Source organism: Sus scrofa, chromosome 10 (assembly GCF_054392235.1).
Source record: "Sus scrofa isolate SSC_HxYL_T2T_F1_AM1 chromosome 10, Sscrofa_HxYL_maternal_Yorkshire_Landrace_v2.0, whole genome shotgun sequence".
NCBI lineage: Eukaryota > Metazoa > Chordata > Mammalia > Artiodactyla > Suidae > Sus > Sus scrofa.
Genome location: NC_139392.1, coordinates 10,235,235 through 10,257,097, shown reverse-complemented (window position 1 = coordinate 10,257,097; position 21,863 = coordinate 10,235,235). Strand labels below are relative to the sequence as shown.

At 40.0% G+C, this 21,863-nt stretch overlaps 1 protein-coding gene across 14 annotated transcripts in view; it reads left to right on the top strand.

The window, feature by feature from the left end:
• Positions 1-21,863, top strand: part of GPATCH2 (G-patch domain containing 2) — a 188,915-nt gene that overhangs the window by 53,090 nt on the left and 113,962 nt on the right. For 3 of the 14 annotated variants that reach the window (XR_014817294.1, XM_021064100.2, XM_021064098.2), the window contains exon 6: positions 3,308-3,367. The exons of 4 other annotated variants lie outside the window; for them this stretch is intronic. Coding sequence is in view for 2 of the 10 variants with exons in the window: in XM_021064100.2 (XP_020919759.2) it covers positions 3,308-3,367 (60 nt within the window). In the remaining 8 variants the exon portion in view is untranslated. Of the gene's footprint in view, positions 1-3,284; positions 3,368-6,510; positions 9,052-21,863 lie in introns of all 14 variants that reach the window. 7 more of the 14 variants (XR_014817297.1, XR_014817300.1, XR_014817298.1 and 4 more) reach the window with 4 other exon arrangements.

Here is a 21,863-nt window from a genome sequence, read left to right as displayed (position 1 = left end):
TTTTGGTTAAGTAAACTTACCTAGTTTTGCCTTTTTCTTAATGTCATCTGATACATTTTAAAACATAACGGATAAAACCAGGTGATTGGTTTTCTTTTTAAGGCAATGATTGAATATGCTAATTTTGAGAGGATTTTTACGACATTCTTATGGTTGCCTCATATACTTATGATAACTAAGTTACATCCTTTTTCCAGAGCTGGGGAAAACAAAACAAAACAACAACAACAACTAAATAACCCCGTACCTTGTCACTGAAAGAAGAATAGACCATGAGTCACATCTGAGGTCTCATCTCAGCTTTGCAAAAATCAAATGCTGTGACTTTGGGCAAGACAGTTAAGCATTTTCTATCTTTGTTGCCTCCTGTGTGTGAATCAAGAAGCCTTATGGACTTTGTTCTTTCTTTCTTTTTTTTCTTTTTACACGTATAAATGTTATGATCCTAAGTGCAAAAGTTACCATAGGCCTGGTCACTCCGCAGACCTTGAAAAAAAAGGAAGTATCAGACTCTCAAACCTGTGTGTAAGTTTATCGAGAATTAAGGAGACAAAATGATCGTTTACATTTCAAGTATGTGTATATGGGATTGAATTTTATATTTACCTTGTCTCTGAATTTGATCTTGAGTTTTTGCCTTCCTTTGTATATTGCTAGATAAAAGTATACTCTTTGGAGCACAAAAAAACCTGTCACTGATTGAAGTGAGTAATCTGGGACACTTTACTTAACATCTCTGCTTTCACAAATGGAGATAATAATGTATACCTTAAAATGTTTATGGGAGAGGAGAAATCGAATGAACACATCACAAGTGAAGTACCTAGCCGCATCACCGGCCCATCAGAGATGCTCAGAAATGGTTTTTTCTTTGGTTGCTTTGTCTCACTCAGATAAGTTACAGCAAGGCAGCTCTCCACAGGCCGATAAACTGTCCAGAAATGACATGCAGTCACTAGATGTCATTACACAAGCATCAGCAGAAGGGCACTTCCTGGCCTTGAAGAGGCTGGGAGCTCTGGGCTCCAAGTCTACTCTGTCAGCTCCAGGCTCTCCCTGTGGCACTTAATGGGTTTCTTGGTTTCCATCTGCATTTCCATGGCAGCTGTGGGGCACTGTCTGGGAGGGGGCTTCTGGGAATGTGGACCACGGAGAAAGTAAGACCATTGTAACTGAGTGTGTCGAAGTGTTTAAAAGGCACACTCTGTACCAGTACCCTTCAAAAGACTTTTTCTTGGTCACCGTACCTCTCTTTTTGTCCATTTTCCAACATTCGAGACACTCTCAAATCTAAGAAGTATTTCGGTGATGCCTACTTCTAAGAATAATCAGGATTTGTCTTAATATCCAAGCAGTGGTGCCTACCCTGGATCTATGTGCAGACTGCATTTACTTCTTTTCTTTTTAAAAAATCATCTCTTCAGGTATCATTTTGGCGAAAAGCGAATCATTCTCATGTTCTCTGCACAATAATTAAGTAAACATATTTAGCTAAGTCATTAATTGAGCTTTACCTATAACTTGGTCTGTGAGCGTTCGCATCAGGCCATTACCATTATTTGAACATATTTCTGTAATATAATTAACAGCCAGGATAGGTTGATTCTGAAAAGGACGTTTAGCAGTTTTGACACTGAGAATTAATTATAAGAGGGAAGACAAGATTTGTGCTCCAGCTAGAATTAACTAGCAGTTCAAAACATAAGCAGTCACCTTGGGCTCTTATAACAAAAAATGACACTCCTTTTCTTAATATCTAGCTTGTAAAGTTTGTTTAGACAGCTCCTCTGCTTGTCAGCTCTTTTTTTTTTTTCTGTTTAATTAAATTTAGAAAATAGCTCTTGCTTCGCTTTGGCCACTCCAAAGTTCATGTTTGTTGAATTAAAAAAAGGAAAAAATCACATTTTATGGGTGTTTGTGTTTCAATGGTTCAGATACTTATCAGAGGTCACTTATTCTAGAAGGAAGAGGATGACATTCAACTTAACATTTCCTCCCAATTTTAAAGAATATCTCTTTAATTAAAGAGCTTGAAAACCATAGTAGTTGTTTGCAAGGAATGGCTCCCATAAAATGCTGGCACTGTATTTTGTTGATTTTTTTTTTTTCCAAGTGACCACAATTATTTTAATGCTTTTAATGCAACTTTTCTCATTTTACAACAACAAAGACCCTCTTCAGATACCTTCCATTGGTTAATCCAAGAACCACTGTGATAGTGGGGTTAATTTGGAGCACAAAGAGCTATTGGAGGGTACACAGAGGGCATCTGTTGGATAAGCTTTCAATATGATGTGAGTGATAACAGATCTGCCGCTTGTGCAAAAGACAAGTAATCTCTTACAGTATTTGACTTTAAAAAGTGTCATTTTATTTGTTTAAAAAGCATATTTTAGTTGAGTGGGTCCTGAACTTTAGTATCAGACTGCCTTTCTTCTTGCACTGTTCTGTCTCTCAGGATTTCTGGATTTTGTATTAATGTTATCTTACATAGACACAAAATTGCATTGGAATTTTATTTTGATAAAGATGTGTGAACACTCTGTTTGCTCTTTTCTTCTCACTTTTCATCATTACTCCTCCTCTCCCCAAGGAAAGTAGCTGTTCTCTCTTATATGTGTGGCCATATCCATACCCATATGTTCCCATATGTTGGGGAATCCATATCCAGGTCTCAGCAAGACCATCTCAGACTAATTAAATCAGAACTTCTGGTATTTTTTTTTTTTTAAGTGTTGGGTGATTTAAATGTAGGTAGATTGAGAGAACTGTAGGAAAAAGAATCAGGAAGACCTGTGATTCAGTTCTGGCTTTGAACGTATTTGCTTTGAGACCTCGGGCAAGTTTGTTTTAGTGTTTAGCAGGATGCTGCTTTTTCGGTGGGCTTCTTGTGCAAGGATTCTGGAACATGTGGCATAATGGTTGTTGGGTGTTTACCAGCTGCCCATGAAGCCTGGACACATAGATGACGTGACGTGTCTTCTTGGGAACATTATGTGCATTTGCCTTTGTGTCTAGACTTCAGGGAAACTGTAGATGATGAGACGAACTTTCAAGTATCGCTTTTGTTTTGCTCTGCTCCAGAAATGTATTATTTATTGATTGATGTTTAAATTGTATCGGAGTATAGTTGATTTACAATGTTGTATTAGCTTCAGGTACACAGCACATAAATCAGTTATACCTATACATGTATCCATTCTTTTTTCCCATATAAGTTCCTACCGAATATTGAGTAGACTTCCCTGTGGACATTTTGTTTTGTTTTGATCTCTTCCTTACAGTGACCTGCAATCTGTCTTTTCAGTGTGATTGGTCCTTGTTTCACCTTCAGGGATTGCACAGAAGGAGGTCACAAGACCTAAATGTAAGTTCCAATTCTTCTACTCACCATCTGTATAACCTCTCTAAGCCTCAGTTTTTCCCCTGTAAGGTGGTGTAAAGATACTAGGTCAATGAAAGGGAGCAAGAGTTGCCACATGGTCATCCCACAAAGACTTGGGACCATTTTATATCTTTATCTTTTTCTTTCTAGGTCACCTCATTTCTTTCTGGCTATTTTTCACATTTGCCCAAACTCTTTCACTTTCCTGGTCTGTGTTGAATTCGCATGAATGTTAATGTCCTGCAAAGTGGTGCTCAGAGGTCAAACACCACTGGATTCATGACTTTTTGCCTTTCTTTTTCTCTGCAAATGGGAACACGAATTAACTTTAAAACGACCTAAAAATGCTCCATTTGGGGGCAGGGCTGAAGAGGAAGTCTGTCACATCAGGCTAACATTTTACTGAGCATATCTTGAATTTACAACTAAATGCTCTTAGTTATACAAACTTCTGTAAAGGTAGAAATCTTCCATTTTCTCTCGAGCAGTGAGAGCGAGAGTGTGTGTGTGTGTGTGTGTGTGTGTGTGTGTGTGAAGGTCACTGCACAACACACTCTCTCTCTTCTGTCACCTAGTGGGGGTTCATATCATTAAGTTTAAGAAACGGGCTTCCTATTTTTTTCATTCCAGTACTTTGGTTATAATAACGTTGGCTGAACAGAAAGAACGAAGAACGCCTGCCCTAGAAACTTCTGTGCAAATTTACTCCCATCATCTATTAATCCGTTTCCTTAAGATTGCCTAACTCTGATTCCACCTCGCTGAGCTCTTCACCAGCCTTAGTTCACTCTTTGTGCAAAAAATGGTGCTTAAAGACTTCGTGAGACATCCTCGTGAAGTTATAAGGTACCATATTTTTACCATCTTCCTCTCAGAATAGTAACCTTGCCACTGAGATAAATGCCGCTCTCGCAGCAAGACTGACTCCCTCCCAGTGAACTTCTGTTAGCTCCTCGTGATTATTGTCTTCTTTCGAGTTCCTCATAAATTCTTTGTTTCCTAACATGATACAGAATTTTACCTCCACCTCTCATCACTTTGTTGATTATTAGTTTGTAAACCTCCTGACATTTTATAGGTACAAAGAAAATGCAATTCCAGGATCCTACCAGAGATATTTGAATATTTATATGAGCCTGGCGATTTGAACTAATTTAAAAACAGTAAACGTTTTCTTCTCTGTCTTGGACTGCGGGTATCGGTAGAAGGATTTAGAGCAGAAGTGGCATTTGAGCTGGGGAAGGGAACAGCTAAGAACACTCATTTCCCTTTCAAGTACCTGTTCTGAGCTCTCTTTGTCATCCCATTTATTGCTCAAAATACCTTTTCAAGGTAAATATTGCGACCTCTCAATTTACTGATGAAAGTGAGGCTAGAGAGACTCAATAATTTACCCCAAAATCACATCACTAGTTAAGTTCCAGGCACAAGATCTAAACTTAAAGCTACCTGCTTCCAGAGCTTAGGTCCTTTCTCTCACACTGTCCTGATGTTGGAACTCAGCATGTTTCTTTTGTAGCTTTTCCTTTATCTTCCCCATGTGATATAACCTTATTGCTTTGCCCAGAAGTTCCTATGATTCCTTCACTATCTTTTGTCTCTTTGCACACTTATTAATATGCAACCACAACTCTTTGAAACTAAGCATTTGTTTCACATAAGTGGTTTTCCCAGTACAGAGTACATCGTGCTGGGCAGAGTATGTCTGTTAAGATACGATAGTGAGTAACATACGCACCTCGAAATTGGACAGATTTTGGCTCCAATGAGTGAACCGATCTTGAACAAGTTTTGTAACCTTTGTAATTCGATTTTTATGTATAAAGTAAGTTTGTTGTAAAGATTGAATTACATAGCCTGTCATGAAGTACCTGGAACATTTTTAGTAAAGTGCCTGCCGCATGATAGGTCCTCGATAAATTATACTTTCATTGAAATGTCAAAAGATTACACTGATTTTAGCATTCGCTTAATTATTCTCCCGGTAACCTCTGAAACACCCAGAGACTTATTTAGGTCTTTTGTACTTGCTTAATTGTCACGAACATGCCACTCTACTGTATATTACTGATTGTTCTCATCTAAATGTGACTTTCATGTTTTGAAAAGGATATTGTTAATTTTAACAATAACTCTGCCCTCCCAAAGACACAGCCAAAGGGTAGGGTTACCAGAATCTTTCCCCGATGTTAATCTGAGGCATCGGTGACTGTTCTTTAGGTACCTTAGCTATCAATGCATCCCATTGCCCAATCTTGTCCTACTTTGTAAGACACTTTGTCTAAAATCATACTGACATTAAATTACTTCTAAAGTATGATTTCTATCCACTGGCCAGGCAGCGCTAGAGACAAATAGAAGGGGAGTTCCTGTCATGACCCAGTGGTTAACGAACCCAACTAGGAACCATGAGGTTTCGGGTTCGTTCCCTGGCCTCGCTCAGTGGGTTAGGGATCCAGTGTTGCCGTGAGCTGTGGTGTAGGTCACAGATGCTGTGGCTCTGGCGTAGGCTGGCGGCTACAGCTCCGATTCGACCCCTAGCCTGGGAACCTCCATATGCCGTGGGTGTGGCCCTAGAAAAGACAAAAAAAAAAAAGGAGAAAGAAAAGAAACAAATGGGAAAGAATGTAAAAATGGAATGTTCTTAGTCAACCTTTGTTGGTTCTTACTGATTGCCTTTTGCTGGAGGCCATGCAGAGAAGGAAGGCAGGAGGAGAATGTTTCCTAATATCACGTATATATGGAATTGAATATAGGGCACAAATGAACCTGTCTACAGAAAAGAAACAAACTCATGGACGTGGAAAGCAGACTTGTAGTTGCCAAGGGGGAAGGGGAGGGAGCAGGAGGAACAGGGAGTCTGGGGTTCATGGATGCAAATGGATGAGCAGTGAGGTCCTGCTGTACAGCACAGGAAACTACATCCGGTCACTTGTGATGGAACATGACGGAGGAGAATGTGAGAAAAAAGTATGTATATAGATGTATAACCGGGTCACTTTGCTGTGCAGCAGAAATTGACACACAACATTGTAAATCAACTATGATTTTAAAAAAAAAAAAATTTTAAGCCAAAAGGCTTATATCAGTTTATCCATATTTACCAAATAAATCTGTTTCATCAGTTCAGCATTGCCCGTGGACATTTCTCCTGCATTACGTATGTATGTTCACAAAGCAAATTGGATGTAACAGACTGTTATTTGAACTGAAGCAGCTAAGGTAAGGTGCTTACACCACATACATCACAATTGCATTGTTTTAGTGGCTTTGTACTTCACCATAGATGATAAGAAAATGTATAAAGTACTGCATTAATGATAATGCTGATCATGAATTGGTAAAGAAAGGCCAACACTCTCACTCGAAAGCTAGGTATAATTAAAGAGCCGTATTTTCCGAGTGGTGACTAAATTTTATAGTTCTACACTCATAGCCATAAGAAACCTTTTAGTATTTAACTATTTGCCTGAAAATAGCTATGTTATTGTGAGTCTAAAAGTAATCCTCCAACCACATTTTCCAGTGAAACAATTGTCTTAATGACATTTTAATAATTGTGAAGTTTCTTAGGTGCGAAACTCCTACTACAATAGCAAAACAGTCTATTTCCTATTTTAACTGTCCACTATATTAAATGCAAATATAGTATATCAGTGTTTTTATCGTCTGTTTTGATTACACACTTTAAAGGTAAATCACATTCCTTCTTTAAACACTCATTTAAATATCACTTTTGGATGCATCCCTTTCTTGATCTTTTCAAAAGTAATCAAACTGGTTAAATGGGTAATGAAAGAAGGCAAATGGAAGACTATTTTCCCAAATCTTTCACTGGAAATTGGATGATGGATGAAGTAACTTTTCGTATCATGGTTATGATACCCCTTCCTGTTCCTTGCCCAAGTATTGATTTGTGTTCCTTATATCTAATAAGTATATTTCATCTTTGTGTGTAGTTTCCTACTGCAGTACACAGAGTACCAGTACATATTGTAATGGTAATGTACACTCAGTTTTTGACCTCATGAGGGGAGAACATCTTACAGATTAAGCATTTTATCCTCCTCACCGCAGTTGGGTGAATGTATGATTGGTATGGCCAAGAGAGCACACATAGAAAATACGACTTTCCATTGTCTTTATTTTGTACCTTTTTCTCCATATTTGAATTATTGGAGCCACGGTTGGATGCCTGTTAGTCAAATATATAACAATTTGTCTGTATTGACAAGAACTCTTCTAAAATCCTTTCGTAAGAACCAGCAAGATGTGGGTTCTTTCATCTTCTGTTGCTTAGCCTCGCTTTCACTAGGGATGTAAGCCTGGTTAGACCATACAGTAAAGCATAGACTTTTTTTTTTTTTTTTTTGGTACATCTCCTCTGTACCAAAATTAATTAATTTCTTAATTAATTAATTTAATTTCTTAAATTAAATTAATTTCTTAAAACAGTTGAGAGTGTGGAGATGTTGATGAATTATCATAATGATTCCAGAAAAAAGCGGGGAACGAATACATCATGGACACCTATTTGCTAGTTTTATAAGGTTAAAAGTAACCATTTAGCAATGAAATTTTTGTATGAAGTGTAAATATATGTAGCCTTTTCTTCCTAATACTTCACAGTATCAAATAATGTTTGTTTTCCACAGCTACTTTTGCTAAATAACTTTTGTGATTAAATGAAAAAAAACTCTTGAAAGTACTCTTTTTCTCCTCAGGAATTTCCTTGAATTTCGTGCAGAGTAGTGACCGTTTATTTTTAAAAACTGAAAGTCTCTGTTTTGGCATACTTATATATATTCACTTACATGGAGTTAAATTTTATTATTTTTTCCTGCTAACTTAATCTTAATAAGCGCAGTTAACTTTGCGTGGTCGAATGTTTGAAGCTCGGGTTTATCTTCTTAGACTAAAGCCATTCTAGGGGACTTGAGGGTCCTTAGGACTTTGGGGGCCTCTTGAATTGTCGGTAGTGCGTTATTCAGTGTGTGAAATCTCAAATAATATATTAGTCGTCAAATTAGCGTTACCTTTTAGAGAGGAACGTACGATTCAACGACAGGCCTGTTCCTGACACTGCAGTTCCTGTTTCCCCTGCGTCTGACCCTCCCCTTCCACCTTCCTCTCCTCCTTTCTAAGAAAGTGTCCTCAACCGTGCCCACTTTTAGGGGCGCAGAGTAGCTCTTAAATTCAAGCTAAGGGAAACGTGGAAAGGAAAATAAGAGATGACAGCGTCGTCTGTTTAGGCTGTTAGATATATAAACTTCACTTATGTAGCCGGCACCTTAAAAAACACATTTCTCTCCTAAAGTGTCTTTAGAAAATACATCCATGACGGACTGGCTGAGTGTGCCCAGGTTAGAACTTGGCTGTGTCTGTCCCTTTCCTGATTTTTCTTTCTGAAAAGTGAAAACAACTCTGGATCGCTTGTAGGCATAGGGCGTTGCACGTCCTTGCTGGGTGAACACAGATGCACGTCATGTATTAATTGGCGGTGAAGAAAGGTTGTAGCTGACATGACAAACACGGGACGTTCTGCGGCATTTGAATCCACTTTCAAAGAGTTGCTGGAAAGGCAGCATTGCCTCAGTGATGTCATGTGTGGAGTTGAACAGAGTATTTGCTGCGCTGGAGAAAACTAATGGAAACATTCACTTGGGGTAAGACAAATGGTATTAAATGAGAAAACACACCATGAATTGCAAATGGGGCTGAGTTAATTTGTTGCTACAGTAGTGTTGCCCTACTGTTAAATGAAGGCTGTGTAATTATCTTGCTGGCAGAGATAATGTCAAAACCTCATTTCTCCTTACATGCCTCGTTTTTACATGAGGGCTAATTGAGCTGCAAGGTGACAACTGATTATATATGGTCCTCTTGCTCAATTTGCAAATCATGTTACCCTTTTTTGAAGTAAGGATTTTTATCAGACCTCGAGTGAGGTAGTAAAGAAACTTTTTGAACGGTTTGAGTGATTTGCAACATTCTTGTCCATCTGGAAATTGTTTTGGAATAAATTATCCTTTTATAGATATTCCTTTAAAACGTTCTCGTGACTCTTCTGACGCATGTATATACCGTAGGTAGAGGAGCGAGCCACACTCACTATTAAAAAACTCTTTTTATTTTGTCGAACAAATTCAAAAAAAAAAAAACACACTTTTTATTTTGTAGAACCTTACAGTTCTGTTCAGTCAAAATGTATTTGTTTTCTACTTCTTTAATTTACAAAAATTTAGGCTTTTTTTAGGCATTGAAAATTCAATGTCAGACGTTCAAATAATAGAGAAAAAGTACTTTGTTCATCCGTCCATTGAATTAAATGTCTTTTTTTTTTCTTTTTTGGATAATAAGACTGTACTCATTAGCCTGTAAGCCTTTTCTGTCTCACTACCACGGTAGGTCTTAGTAGAAAGAAAGTCTTATTAACTGCAACTCCACCCAGGAGGCAGCATGTCATACAGTAAAATTTTCTGTTTGCTAAAAATCGGAAGGTTGAACAGTATAACTAGTTTTTGTGCTTGTTGATGTTCCTGCATGTACACTAGACACGATTCATTATCTCCGGAAAAGACTAAGTGGCCGAACAGCTGTAGTTGGAATAAATGGACACGTCTTCACTCTGTTGGAGACTCTCCGGGCTTAGTGTGAAATCCCGAAAACGAATTCCAGCTGAGATTATTAAACACAAATAGCAGGAAGGGGCGTCTTCAGTTCTTGTGGACTAGCTTGCGTTTGACAGTAAAGAGTCAGATGAGTTTGGAAGCTCTTTGGAATCTAAAGGTTGACTGGAACTCGGTGGGAACCCCAGAGCAACTTAGCACCTGGCCTAGGGTATTACCAAGAAAAGCAGTGACAGCAAAAGCTTAATAAGAAGTGAAAATGGTGTGTTGCAAAATGTTTTAGAGTACTTTTACAGTTTTCAAAGTTTACTGCCAGAAAACAGCAGGAGGAGTAGCTGACCTGCAACCGTCTCCTTACTTGCTAAGCATCTCAGTTGATCTTTACGGGTGATGTGTGCAATACATAATATCGCCCGTTTTTAACACATGAAGAAGCTGGAGTACGCAGAGACTAAGTGGCTTATTCAGGATCACGCTGCCAGTGGGTGACTCACTTGATACTCATCAGCCGCTGCAGCTGGGGCATGTACGTCCATCTAAGTGGGAGGTCCGTGAGTGGAACAACTAGTTCCAGGTTAAACAGCTAGCAAATGCAGAGCTGGGGTTCACAGACCAGTCTTTTGGCTCGAAGTCTGTTACTGTGGCTCTTGTCTTTGCTATTTTCCATTGCTGTTCAGAAGACCAGGCCTTATGTTTTCTTGATCAGGGTTTTTCTGTCCTAGTAGTTTTCCACCTGTTCTGCGGAGCCCATGGCTCCCCTCAGTTGCCTCGGGCCTAGCGTCGGTGCCAGGAAGTGGTGAAGAGGATAGGAAGCCAGCCTGCTGTCAGTCATCGTAATTCATTCAGCCCGAGGGTTCTGCGCAAGAATTTATTGGGAAAGTTTCCACTGCCTGAAAAGTTATAAAATGAGCTCTTGCTCCATGTACTATTTTTGCTGGAACTCTGTACCAGCGGATGAAGTTAATATGAAAACATATACATGTATATTTAATTATATTTCACACATATGAAATATAATTAAATGTATGTATATGTTATATATTTATATTTAATATATACAAAAAATTTTTAAGCGGGATCCGTGGGTGCCACTTTGCAGTTTTATTTCTATACTTTTGGCCCCTCCCTCATCACTGGAGCCCCTGTCAGTCACTGCAGATTGCTGCAAGTTGAGATTGACTCCTGGGGTGCCAGGGTGGCCGTCATTTTCCTGTACCCTGGTGCCTGGGAGTAAAGGGGGGAATAGGTATATGCACGGGGTGGGGAAGGGTGTCAGCACTCAGCGTGCCTGGGAGAAGAGGTACATTCTTTTGTGAAATTCCAGTGTACCTGCTTGAAGAAACTCAAACCAGAAACAGTTCTCAGAGAGAAGGGAGTTAACGTTCTGTCCTTAAGAGCTTGGCACTGCCCAGAAAAGATCCTCTGGATCAGCTCAAAAGCAAAGCAGGAATTCCCGTTGTGACTCAGTGGTTAATGAACCTGACTAGTATCCACGGGAATGTGGGTTTGATCCCTGGCCTCTCTCAGTGGGTTAAGGATCTGGCATTGCCGTGAGCTGTGGTGTAGGCCAGCAGCTGCAGCTCCGATTGGACCCATAGCCTGTGAACCTCCATATTGCTGCAGATGCGGCCCTAAAGTGACAAAAGAGAAAAAAAAAAAGCAAAGAAAATACATATCCATATGCTGAAGAGCAGGGGTGACTGTGAGCTGACACCCCGTGTGTTGTCACTCTGCTTTATCTCCTGTGCTCATCAGGGCTGAGAATAACTATGATCCACTCTATGGGTGCTTAGTTTGTAGGTGAGCCCACTCAGACTTTCATCGAGCCTTCTGGATAACGGCAGTGACCTCAGCAAAAACTGGGGAAAAGACCGTTGGCAGGAGAGGAAATAAATACCAATCTGTGAAGATCCAGTTTTGAAAATGAACTTGGCACAGATCACAATTTGAAAAGAGTAATGGGATTACCTTCCGCAGGTAAAAAAATAAGAGAAGGAGCTTTAGCGGAAGCAATCTGGTGGACTTGCATGAAATGCATTAAATATATTTACATGCACACCAGTGGCACATGTCATCGTAAATCTTCCCACTGCTTGAAGTGCCACAGGTTTTCCAGTTTTTTCCTCTCCAAATTTAATTTTATCATCATGACTGCTGTGCATATGTCTTTAGATACCCCTTTTCTTCAGTTCTAATGACAGCAGAGCAGTGGTGTTTGTGATTATTTTGTTACGTTTTGTAGCAGATGCAGTTATTTGCCCCCATGTCGAGTTGTAATTTTCAATGTCTGGTTTGATTCTGCCTATAAGGAAAAAGATCAAGAATATTGCAGAAATGGCTTTGAAGGAGTTCCCATTGTGGCTCCGTGGTTAACGAATCTGACTAGGAACATGACGTTGCGGGTTCAATCCCTGGCCTCACTCAGTGGGTTAAGGATCTGGCGTTGCCATGAGCGGTGGTGTAGGTCACAGATGCAGCTTGGATCTGGCGTTGCTGTAGCTGTGGCGCAGGCTGGTGACTCCAGCTCCAATTAGGCCCCTAGCCTGGGACCCTCCATATGCCACTGGTGTAGCCCTAGAAAAGGCAAAAAAAAAAGACAAAAAAAGAAAAAGAAATGCTTTGAAAACTGCAGCCGTCCAAAAAGGTGTAAATAACACACACGCGTGGTATTGTGTTCCTTTTTTCCAAACGTGAATGGAATTACTCATGTTATCAAAATTTCTTCTTTGTCTTTTCTTTTTTTTTTTAACTTGAGGCAAAATTGACATATAACATCGCATTAATCTTAGGTATATATCATGAAATGATTACCACAGTAAGTTTAGTTAACAGGCATCATCCCACACACGGTTACACATTTCAAACCTTCCTTTCACACTTCTGATGTCCCCTTGCCTTTTGAAATGAAGTTTGGGCAAATTGAGCTTTTTTTCTGCCAACCCTGACACACAACCCATACTACAGTCTGTGTCGGGTTTACGTTGTTTAAGGTCTTAAAACAGAGCTAACCTATATGGAGAGAAAGTGTAAAATGAAACTCTAACTGATTAGCACCTGCCGAAAATGAAAATGACTGGAAGTCCCTGGATCTCCAGCACAAGCAATTTTGCTCCCTACGGGAGACCAGATGGTGGTGGTTGTCAAAACCAGGAGGGGATTGGTGCTACTGGTGCCTTGTGGGGAGAAGTCAGGAATGCACACATCCTGCAGTGCCCAGGACAGGCTCCCATCCCCAAATGACCTTAGCATAGGGGTTGAGAAACTTTTCTGTAAGTGGGGCACATGCAAAAGCCATGGTTCGTAATTGCTGGGCCATGATATTTAGAACATGTGAGTTATATGATCGTTTAATGTGTGACTTGGTAACATTCAATCTTGATTAAAGAAAAAATACATTTGAGAAAGTGTGTGTGCCTCTGTGTGTGTGAGTGTGTGTGTTATAGGTGAGATTAGAACAGTGTGTTTCTACATGAGATTTGGAAAACATTTGTTGGAGAAATTGAAACACTGGAGTTTTGTACGCATTCAGTGTTTATTCAACTCCATTATGTGCAAGACACTGATGATTCAAGAGGGGAAAAGTGCTACAAAGGAAGTTGCATTTGAATGACGAAGAAAGTCTGAGAGAGGCTCCAGGTCCATCTGCTGGGTACCAGGACAGCGGTAAGGCCAGGGTCCTGCTGGTGCAGAGCGGCAGGGCAGTGCTCCACCTCCTGGGGCGGGTGGAGAGGAGACTAAGCAGGAGAGGGTGTCTGAGCCGAGTCTTGAAGGACAAGCAGGGTGTAACTTGGAACAGAGGTGCCGAAGAAGGAGGGCAGGCCAGCCACAGAACCGCCTGCCAAGGGCCGGGAGGAGCGGAGCGCTCTCCCTGTCTGGGTTTTTATGTCTATTTCATCTCTCTCTTGTGGGTGCTCACAGCTTCATACCTCTCTGGATCCCTCTCGTTTTGGGGGTCTTGCTGGCTGTCTGGTTTCTCTCTGACCGAGGGCCATCCCTGGTTTGTCCCTGAAGCTCTGGCTGGGACTGGCTTGCTGGCTCACAGGTGTGCTTGTGCTCTCTTGGGCCCACACCTGCCTCTTGCTTTGATGCTGCTGGTTGTCGGGTCCTTTTAACCGCTCGCTTTCCCATCCCCTTGATTGTTTCTGCATTTGTAATGTGATAAAGGTAAGGACAGGCCTTTGTTAAGGACAGAGAGACTAGAAAGCAGGTGCTCTTGAGAAATAAGACTCAGGGAAGCAGCAGCTAGCTCTCAATCAAGAATTAGAGAAAGGAGTTGGATTTCTCCGTGTCAGAGGTAGAGGGAGCCATTGACGTCTCTGTATTCAAAATATATCGGTTATAATAATCAGATCGGTTCTTACCATCTTGTAAAAGATTTTTAGCAGGGATGTAATAGACGCTAGCAGCTCAGAATAAGAGCTCAGGGCATGGGTGGTGGTTGGGGGTGTAGTTTAGCATTAGCGGATCTGGTTCAGTTCAAGGGCTATAATTTACCTAAAGCTGTATGATCGACATGTCATTTAACCTCTTTGTGCCTCGATTTTTCTCAGCTCTGAAGTAATGACGTTGCTTTCCTCAGTTTTTTGTTTGTTTGTTTGTTTGTTTTTTGTTTTTTTTTCTAACCACTTTCAAGATTTGGAGCCGTTTTCAACTCATTGTTTAATTATTTAATTTCATGAATTTGACTCTGCACATTACTGTGGTCGGTGTGGCTCTGCAGCCCGTTGGATATGAGAAGGGAGACATTTGCTTGAGAAGATTACGTGGGTTTGATGAGTAAGATTCAACTGCCACCAAGCAGAGTTGGATGAAGTGAAAGGAAGTTAGGCTTTGCTAAGTGTGTTGATTAACTCTGGCCTTTTGTTTTTCCTCGTACTCTTAGCTAGGCTTTGCTAAGTGTGTTGATTAACTCTGGCCTTTTGTTTTTCCACAACTTCTCTGGGGTTTGATGGGATGGAATGTGTGGACCCTAAAAAGGGCAGATATCAGAGCTTAACTTTTTCGAAAAGATGCTAATTACATGGTGTGATGGCTGATGGAGTTCTTTGGTTCGTGGCTTCTTAATGGTCAGTTGGAGGCATTTAGTCAAAATAATGCATATAAGCACAGCAGCAGGTAATGAAATGTGTGCCTTTGATGTCTGATTTGATTGTTATTTAATGTTATCGTAGATTAACCCTTATTAGTAAAAGATACCTGATGCACATGTATTCAGTGTTAAAGTATATATATATATATATATTTTTTTGATGCTTATTGTATGTCATGCGTGGTGCTATATGTTTAAATATACGTCCTACAGTCAGAAACCCTTTAAAGATAGTAGAGATCAACATTGTACAGGTCAGGAGACTTTCAGCCTCAGAAAGGGAAATGACTTTTCCGAGGTAATGCAGCCAGCCCGTTTTTTTTTTTTTTTTTTTTTTTTTTTTTGCTGCACCCACAGCATATGCAGAGGTTCCAGAGCCAGGGACCAAACCCAGGCCACAGCAGTGACTACATTGGATCCTTAACCCCTTGAGCCACCAGGAAACTACCATCTAGTCTTCTATAGAGCCCTGTTTCTAGTCATTTTGTGTGTGTGTGACTCCAAAGCCTGGGCTTTTTCCACAATCTCGAGACATTGTATATAATCCATATCATGTTAAGTCTGAGATGGTGAGATAACGTGAAAGTGCTTTGAAAAAGTCAGTGGATTAGAAAGTCATCAGTTTGAGAGTCATACGATGTGGATCGTGATTCAGAAGCATTTTCCAGATTAACTTGTATGTTCAGCTTATTAACTTGTTAAATGGTAATAAAGTTTTGACTTCTGCTTATTTTACAGCATGAATATCATGCACTGAACATTTTTAGAATTCAAAATAATATCTTAAGTATAGACATGGATAATTTAGTATTAGTGCAGGAATCGAAAACTCAACAAATGAAAATAGAACAGGGAGCCCAAAACAAAACCGCACAAATCGGGTCCTTGGACACATGACAGAGGTGATATTATGGATCAGTAGGAAAAGGATGGACTTACTAGTGATGAAGGGATGATGAGTTATTCATTCAGGGGGAAATGGAACTGGAGTTCCCTCCCCTAACTGTACGTACAAAAATCAGTTCCAGGTAGACTAAGTACCTACGTGGAAAGGCAGAGCTATAACACTTTTAGAATATCAGAGAACAGCTTCCTCAAAGCAAAAGAATTATTTAAACAAAACCGAAAATAAAATGTAAACTATAAAGGGAAAGGTTGATAGATGCCACTGTATTAAAATTTGAACTTGACTTTTTATAAGAGTGAAAACATACACACATGCACACACACACACACACACACCCCGTGCCTCAGACTGAGAGACACTTTTAGAGATGCAGTTTAACTCTCAGAGCTTAGAATCTAAAAAAATGTATAAAGAATATAAATTAGTGAGTGAAAAAATAAACACCTGTAAAGATGGGCAGACAAAAAGAACAGGTGTTTCACAGAAGAGGACGCATAAATGACCTAAAATATGAAATCTGTTCAACGTCCTTAGAAATGAGGGAAGTGCCATTGAAATCACAACCCGAGATAGGATTTCTCACTCATCAGATTGGCAGAACTTGGAAACAGACAGTAGGCGTTGTTAACAGGGTAAGGATTAATGGGGTCCCAGAAAGAAACATTGCTTCTGAGCATATGCTGGTGTAACTAGTTTGGAAAAAGACAATAGCCAGTAAATAGTGCCTATCTCTTGAATTTACAATTCCCAGGAAGTATATGCCCTAGAGAAACTTTCGTCTTTTGTGCTAGGAGTCATGTACAAAAATATTCATAGTAATAACAGTCTTAGTCTAATGGAAACTGGACCAAAAAAACCCAGAAATGTGTATTAGCAGGTGAGTGGATAAATTATGGTATACTCACTGAGTGGAATAATAGTATTAGTAATAAAAATGAGTCAACTACAGCTACGTACATTAAGAGATCTCAAAATAGGGAGTTCCTGTTTTGGCTCAGTGGTTTAAGAACCTGGCATACCTCCATGGCGATGTGATGCGGGTTCAATCCCTGGCCTTGCTCGGTGGGTTGAGGATCCGGCATTGACATAAGCTGCAGCATAGGTCACAGATGAGGCTTGGATTGGCTGTGGCATAGGCTGGCAGCTGCAGCTCCAATTCGACCCCTAAACCGGGAACTTCTATGTGCCACAGGTGCAGCTGTTCAAATAAAAAAAAAGAGAGAGAGAGAGAGAGAAATCTCAAAATATACTATGGGAAGAAGTTCCTGGGCCCGGGATGAAACCCGAGTCATAGCAGCGACCCTTGCTGCTGCAGTGACAATGCCAGATCCTGAGCCGGAGGAGAATTCCATGACCTGGCTTATAGTTCCTTGAACTGATCATATGTTTTTGTACAGTGGAAACTATGTAAACTGTATTTCACAGCTTTTATAAAAACAGCAAAACAGTATGTTATTCTGTATTTTTGTTTCTGTTCCATTAGTAGCTTAGATTCATACTCTAGAAAAAAAAAAAAAGATAAGCTTTCTTGGAAAAAACATAAAGTTGTAAATTCATTCGCTGCATAATCTCAAAAAATCTTTTCAATCTTTGGAAGGAAAAAGCCATTCAAAGGATTTTCAAATTGAGTGACTTTTCTTCTGTCTGTGATTTAGTACAAAGTAAAAGATTTGGAGTAAGACTGTGATCAGGATCCAAGTTTGACACTTAGCCAGTAGTGTGGCTTTGAGAAAAATCCCTTCCCACTCTGAGCCTCAGTTTCTCCTTCTCTAAAATGGGTAAGATTGTCATGGGCTAATGTATGTGAAAGGAATTCATAAATGTCACGGCAAAAGGCAGGTGTTAGTGGAAAAGGTATGTACGTATGTATGAGATCAGAATTGCAGTCACGCTTCTCCGTTGCTGAGTGCCTTAGCTAATGTTTCACCAGAAGGTGAGTTTCACTTGCTGGATCTGATTTGAAAATCAGAAGTGTCTCCTCTTTGAACCACTGCAATTCCCTAAATGGGGTGAATAGCAATAGACTGTCTTAATTTGTTGTTCTGTTAGTCCCGTCACTCTTGTGCAAATATCTTAGCTTGTGAGCATTTCCTCCCAGGTCAGCGGGCTTTTTCCCCATCGGCTGTTGGTGTAGACAGTTTTAGTTGTCCATATGCTCCTCTACTTCCACCTCATCAGAGGAGGAAACTGAGGGGGGAGAAAGGCTTTCAGCATCCAGTTCCCTGCAGCCTTCCAGCAAGTGATAACCCAGGGCAGCTAAATGAGTGCTAATTTACATTCATAATGGTATGGTTATGGTTTTAGAGGAACAATATGATTAAGAAGTATCACAAGGAGTTCCCTGGTGGCCTGGTAGATTAAGGATTTAGCATTGTCACTTCTGTGGCTCTCATCGCTGCTGTGGCTCAGGTTCCATCCCTGGGCTGGGAACTTCCACATGCCATTGCTGCTGCCAAAAAAAACCCTAAAAAAACAGAAACAGACCTCTCAATAGCATCTCCACTTCATACCTCACAGTGTTCCTCAGGTGAGTCAGGGAGACACTTGAAATGGGACCACACCTCTGATAGTGAGAAGAAACATAGAGACAGGAACCACATGGAAAAGATGTACTTTCAAGCTGACCTTAGGGTCAGTGTGGCAGAAAACTCCAGTCGTGTACGTATGAAACCACTCGTAAAAGAATCTGCAGCCAGAACCTTGCCACTTGGAACTTTGATTCCTCTATAACCTTATAAAATGAAACCGTTGAGTATCATTAGACTCTGAGGAATAAACTAAGATATAGACAAGCTTTATAAATAGTTGGGGTTTTATTTTAAATCACGAGGCCAGCTTCCCTTTTTTTTTGGCATTACTGGCTGCGTTGATTTTTAAAGGAGGACCTGAAACAAAACAAAACAATGCCTATCTCCATAAATCTTGGTTTTAGAAATCCATTAACAGTGAGGATGTAGAAACCAAGCAATGGCATAATACCACAGAGGAAAAGATTCAGGTGTCATACATTTTCAAGCCATTTGTACACTGACGAGTGAATCATACATCTTAGAAGACTGGAAATCATATAAGTCCCTATTTTTTGTAGCACTGGCCGTAAAACCTTGAACAGGCAAAAGCTCTCAAAGTTTTTCAGTAGTTTTGGAGGGAAATTTTTATGTTTATAGCTGGAAAAATAAAACTAATAAATGTAGGACAAAAGCTTACTTTAAAAGTTAAAGTGGTGGCATTCCCGTCGTGGCTCAGTGGTTAGCGGATCCGACTAGGAACCATGAGGTTGCGGGTTCGATCCCTGGGTTAAGGATCCGGCGTTGCCGTGAGCTGTGGTGTAGGTTGCAGACATAGCCGGGATCTCACGTTGCTGTGGCTCTGGCGTAGGCCGGGGGCTACAGCTCCGATTGGACCCCTAGCCTGGGGACCTCCATATGCCGCGGGAGCGGCCCAAGAAATGACAAGAAGACCAAATAAAAAATTAAAATGGTTACTTTTATTATGGACTTTTTTTCCTGAGTCAAACTCATTTAATACACTGCTATAGTAATATTCAAATCCCAAATGTATGAGAATTTCTTTTTTAATGTCCTGAATACAAGCTATATGATGTCTTCATATGTGATTGTAGCTATCCTACTGATTCTAGCAGAGTGCTGGGGTTTTTTAAAGCCATCTGTAGGATTTATATTCCACCTGCTTCCAAAACAGATTGGTGGTTAGACTCTTTGATTTCTCAAGATTTGGAAGATTACATCAGATTAAATAAAAGAAATGTGCCTTGTTAATGGGTTTATATATTCCTGAATCAAACACCTGGTAACATTTACAATAGTAACAATAAATGCTCAGATCAGGCCAACCCTAATAGTTTCATTATTTCTTTCTGGTAACTGTAACCTTTTAGTGTTTGCCACAGAGCAGGCTGTACTATATATACACGATTTAATCAATTGCCAGGCAATGTAGCATTATTAATGCAATCTCAGGAGATGCTCCAGTGAAGATAGGGCCTGACTGTTTTATCCTAGAGGCTGCTGTGACTTTGGGGGCCCAGCGAAGACTGGGCTGCCCTATCTAGTGACCTCATAATTTCCCGAAGCAGGTGGAGGTGGCAATTATAGCTTCGGCCACTATCTTGAACTTTCTGTAGTAGGTGATGAATTGCAAATGGCTAGACCCTGTGCACAACAATAAACTCAAATAAATCTTCAATGTGTAATAATGACAAGACCAAAAGACTGGCAGCTATAACAAGGCTTCTGTTGTCACCCACTTTACTGTAGCCTTGATATTCATCATTATCAGCTGGAGCTTGCTCAGGAGCTGGACAAGAAGGTCCGAAGAAGGATGAGTTGTTTGCGCTGGAGCGTCCAGTTGGTCCCATCTGGACGAGAGTAAATGGGATTTTTTTTGCCTGTTCACTAGGCCAGAGCTGTCCATCATTTTAGGCAGGTATCTGATCACTTCATGCTGTGGGACAATATGGCTTTACACTGCTTGATTCTCTCTTGGTAGTGCAATATAACATTTCTACCCTGTTTGAAAGGTTTTGGCTACTTCTCGGTTACATTAAAATGCCATTGTCTTTCACAAAACTGAGCTAATGATATTGTTCGTTGACACCTGACTTCTCAAAGGAAAACATCATTTTAATATGCAGCCTGAATCACGGTTGAAGTCTGTGTTCTGAGTCCTATGAGATTATGTCGGACAAGAATGTATTTATAGTTCCTTCAGCATAGTGTATAACTTACTGCTTTTAATTTGCAAAAGAGTAATGTAGATAATACCAAAAAATTATCAGAACTTTAAAATTATCCTTTAAAGTATTAGTTATAGTCCCTGAGTATGATATAGATAGATAGATGTATAGATAGTGCAGAGTCTTAATTATAATAATGGCATTTCTCTTCAGATTGACAAGTGAATACTGTCCAGTTTCAAATGAAACTGTATTCACTTTGATCCTTCAACATTTTAGCTCTGTGATAGGATTAATCAATATAATATTATTCTTGAATTGGCTCTTCCACCCCTGAGAGGCATCTCCAGTTTTATAAACTATGGAGTCTGCTCAGCCTTCGTGTATGGAGACCATATTAAGTTACATGTTTCATATGTTGTCCTTACTGTGATGGTGGTGTTCGTAAAATGAAAATTTGCAAGTTCAGTGCCTGCACATACCGGTGATTGAGTTCCCTTTCCATTTACCACAGCCGTCTTTAATAAAGCCTGTGAGCATCCTCTTAGTGTGTTTTTGTTACCTTTTTCTTTTGTCTATTTATTTTCCATCTTTTAAGGGAAAAGATCATATGACTGTTTCTTAACAGTTTAGATTTGACGTTGGCTTTTAAGAAAAATGAACTCAATAATAGACAGCGGAGCACTTTGAGCACTGATTTATGATATTTCTGTCATTATCACTTAAATACGGATTCTCCAATAAACCACTAATTATGTAATTCACATTCGCGTCAACTCCTGAAATGATGAAAAGGTAAGCCTTCTAAGGTTTCCGTTGCTCCACAATGCAGGTTCATTCCCCGAGTTCGGGCCAGCTGACGTGTCATCATTCATTTTATCCTTCGTCATAAATCTGTAAGCCTTGAGGCACCAGACTCATGCAGATTTCTGTGCATTTGAGTATCTTGACGGAATGACAACTTCCAATTTCAAAGCCAAAGCATATTGTATTTCATCTCTGCAGACCTAGCTTCACCCAGTAGTGGCCATGTGAAAATATATGTCAAGAACACTGTTTTCTCACATTGGAATTTAGGCAATTTGTTTTGGGACTGTGAGCAGTTTCAGCCTATTTTTGGAACCCCTTTGTGGCCTGACCATTCATTCTAACATAAT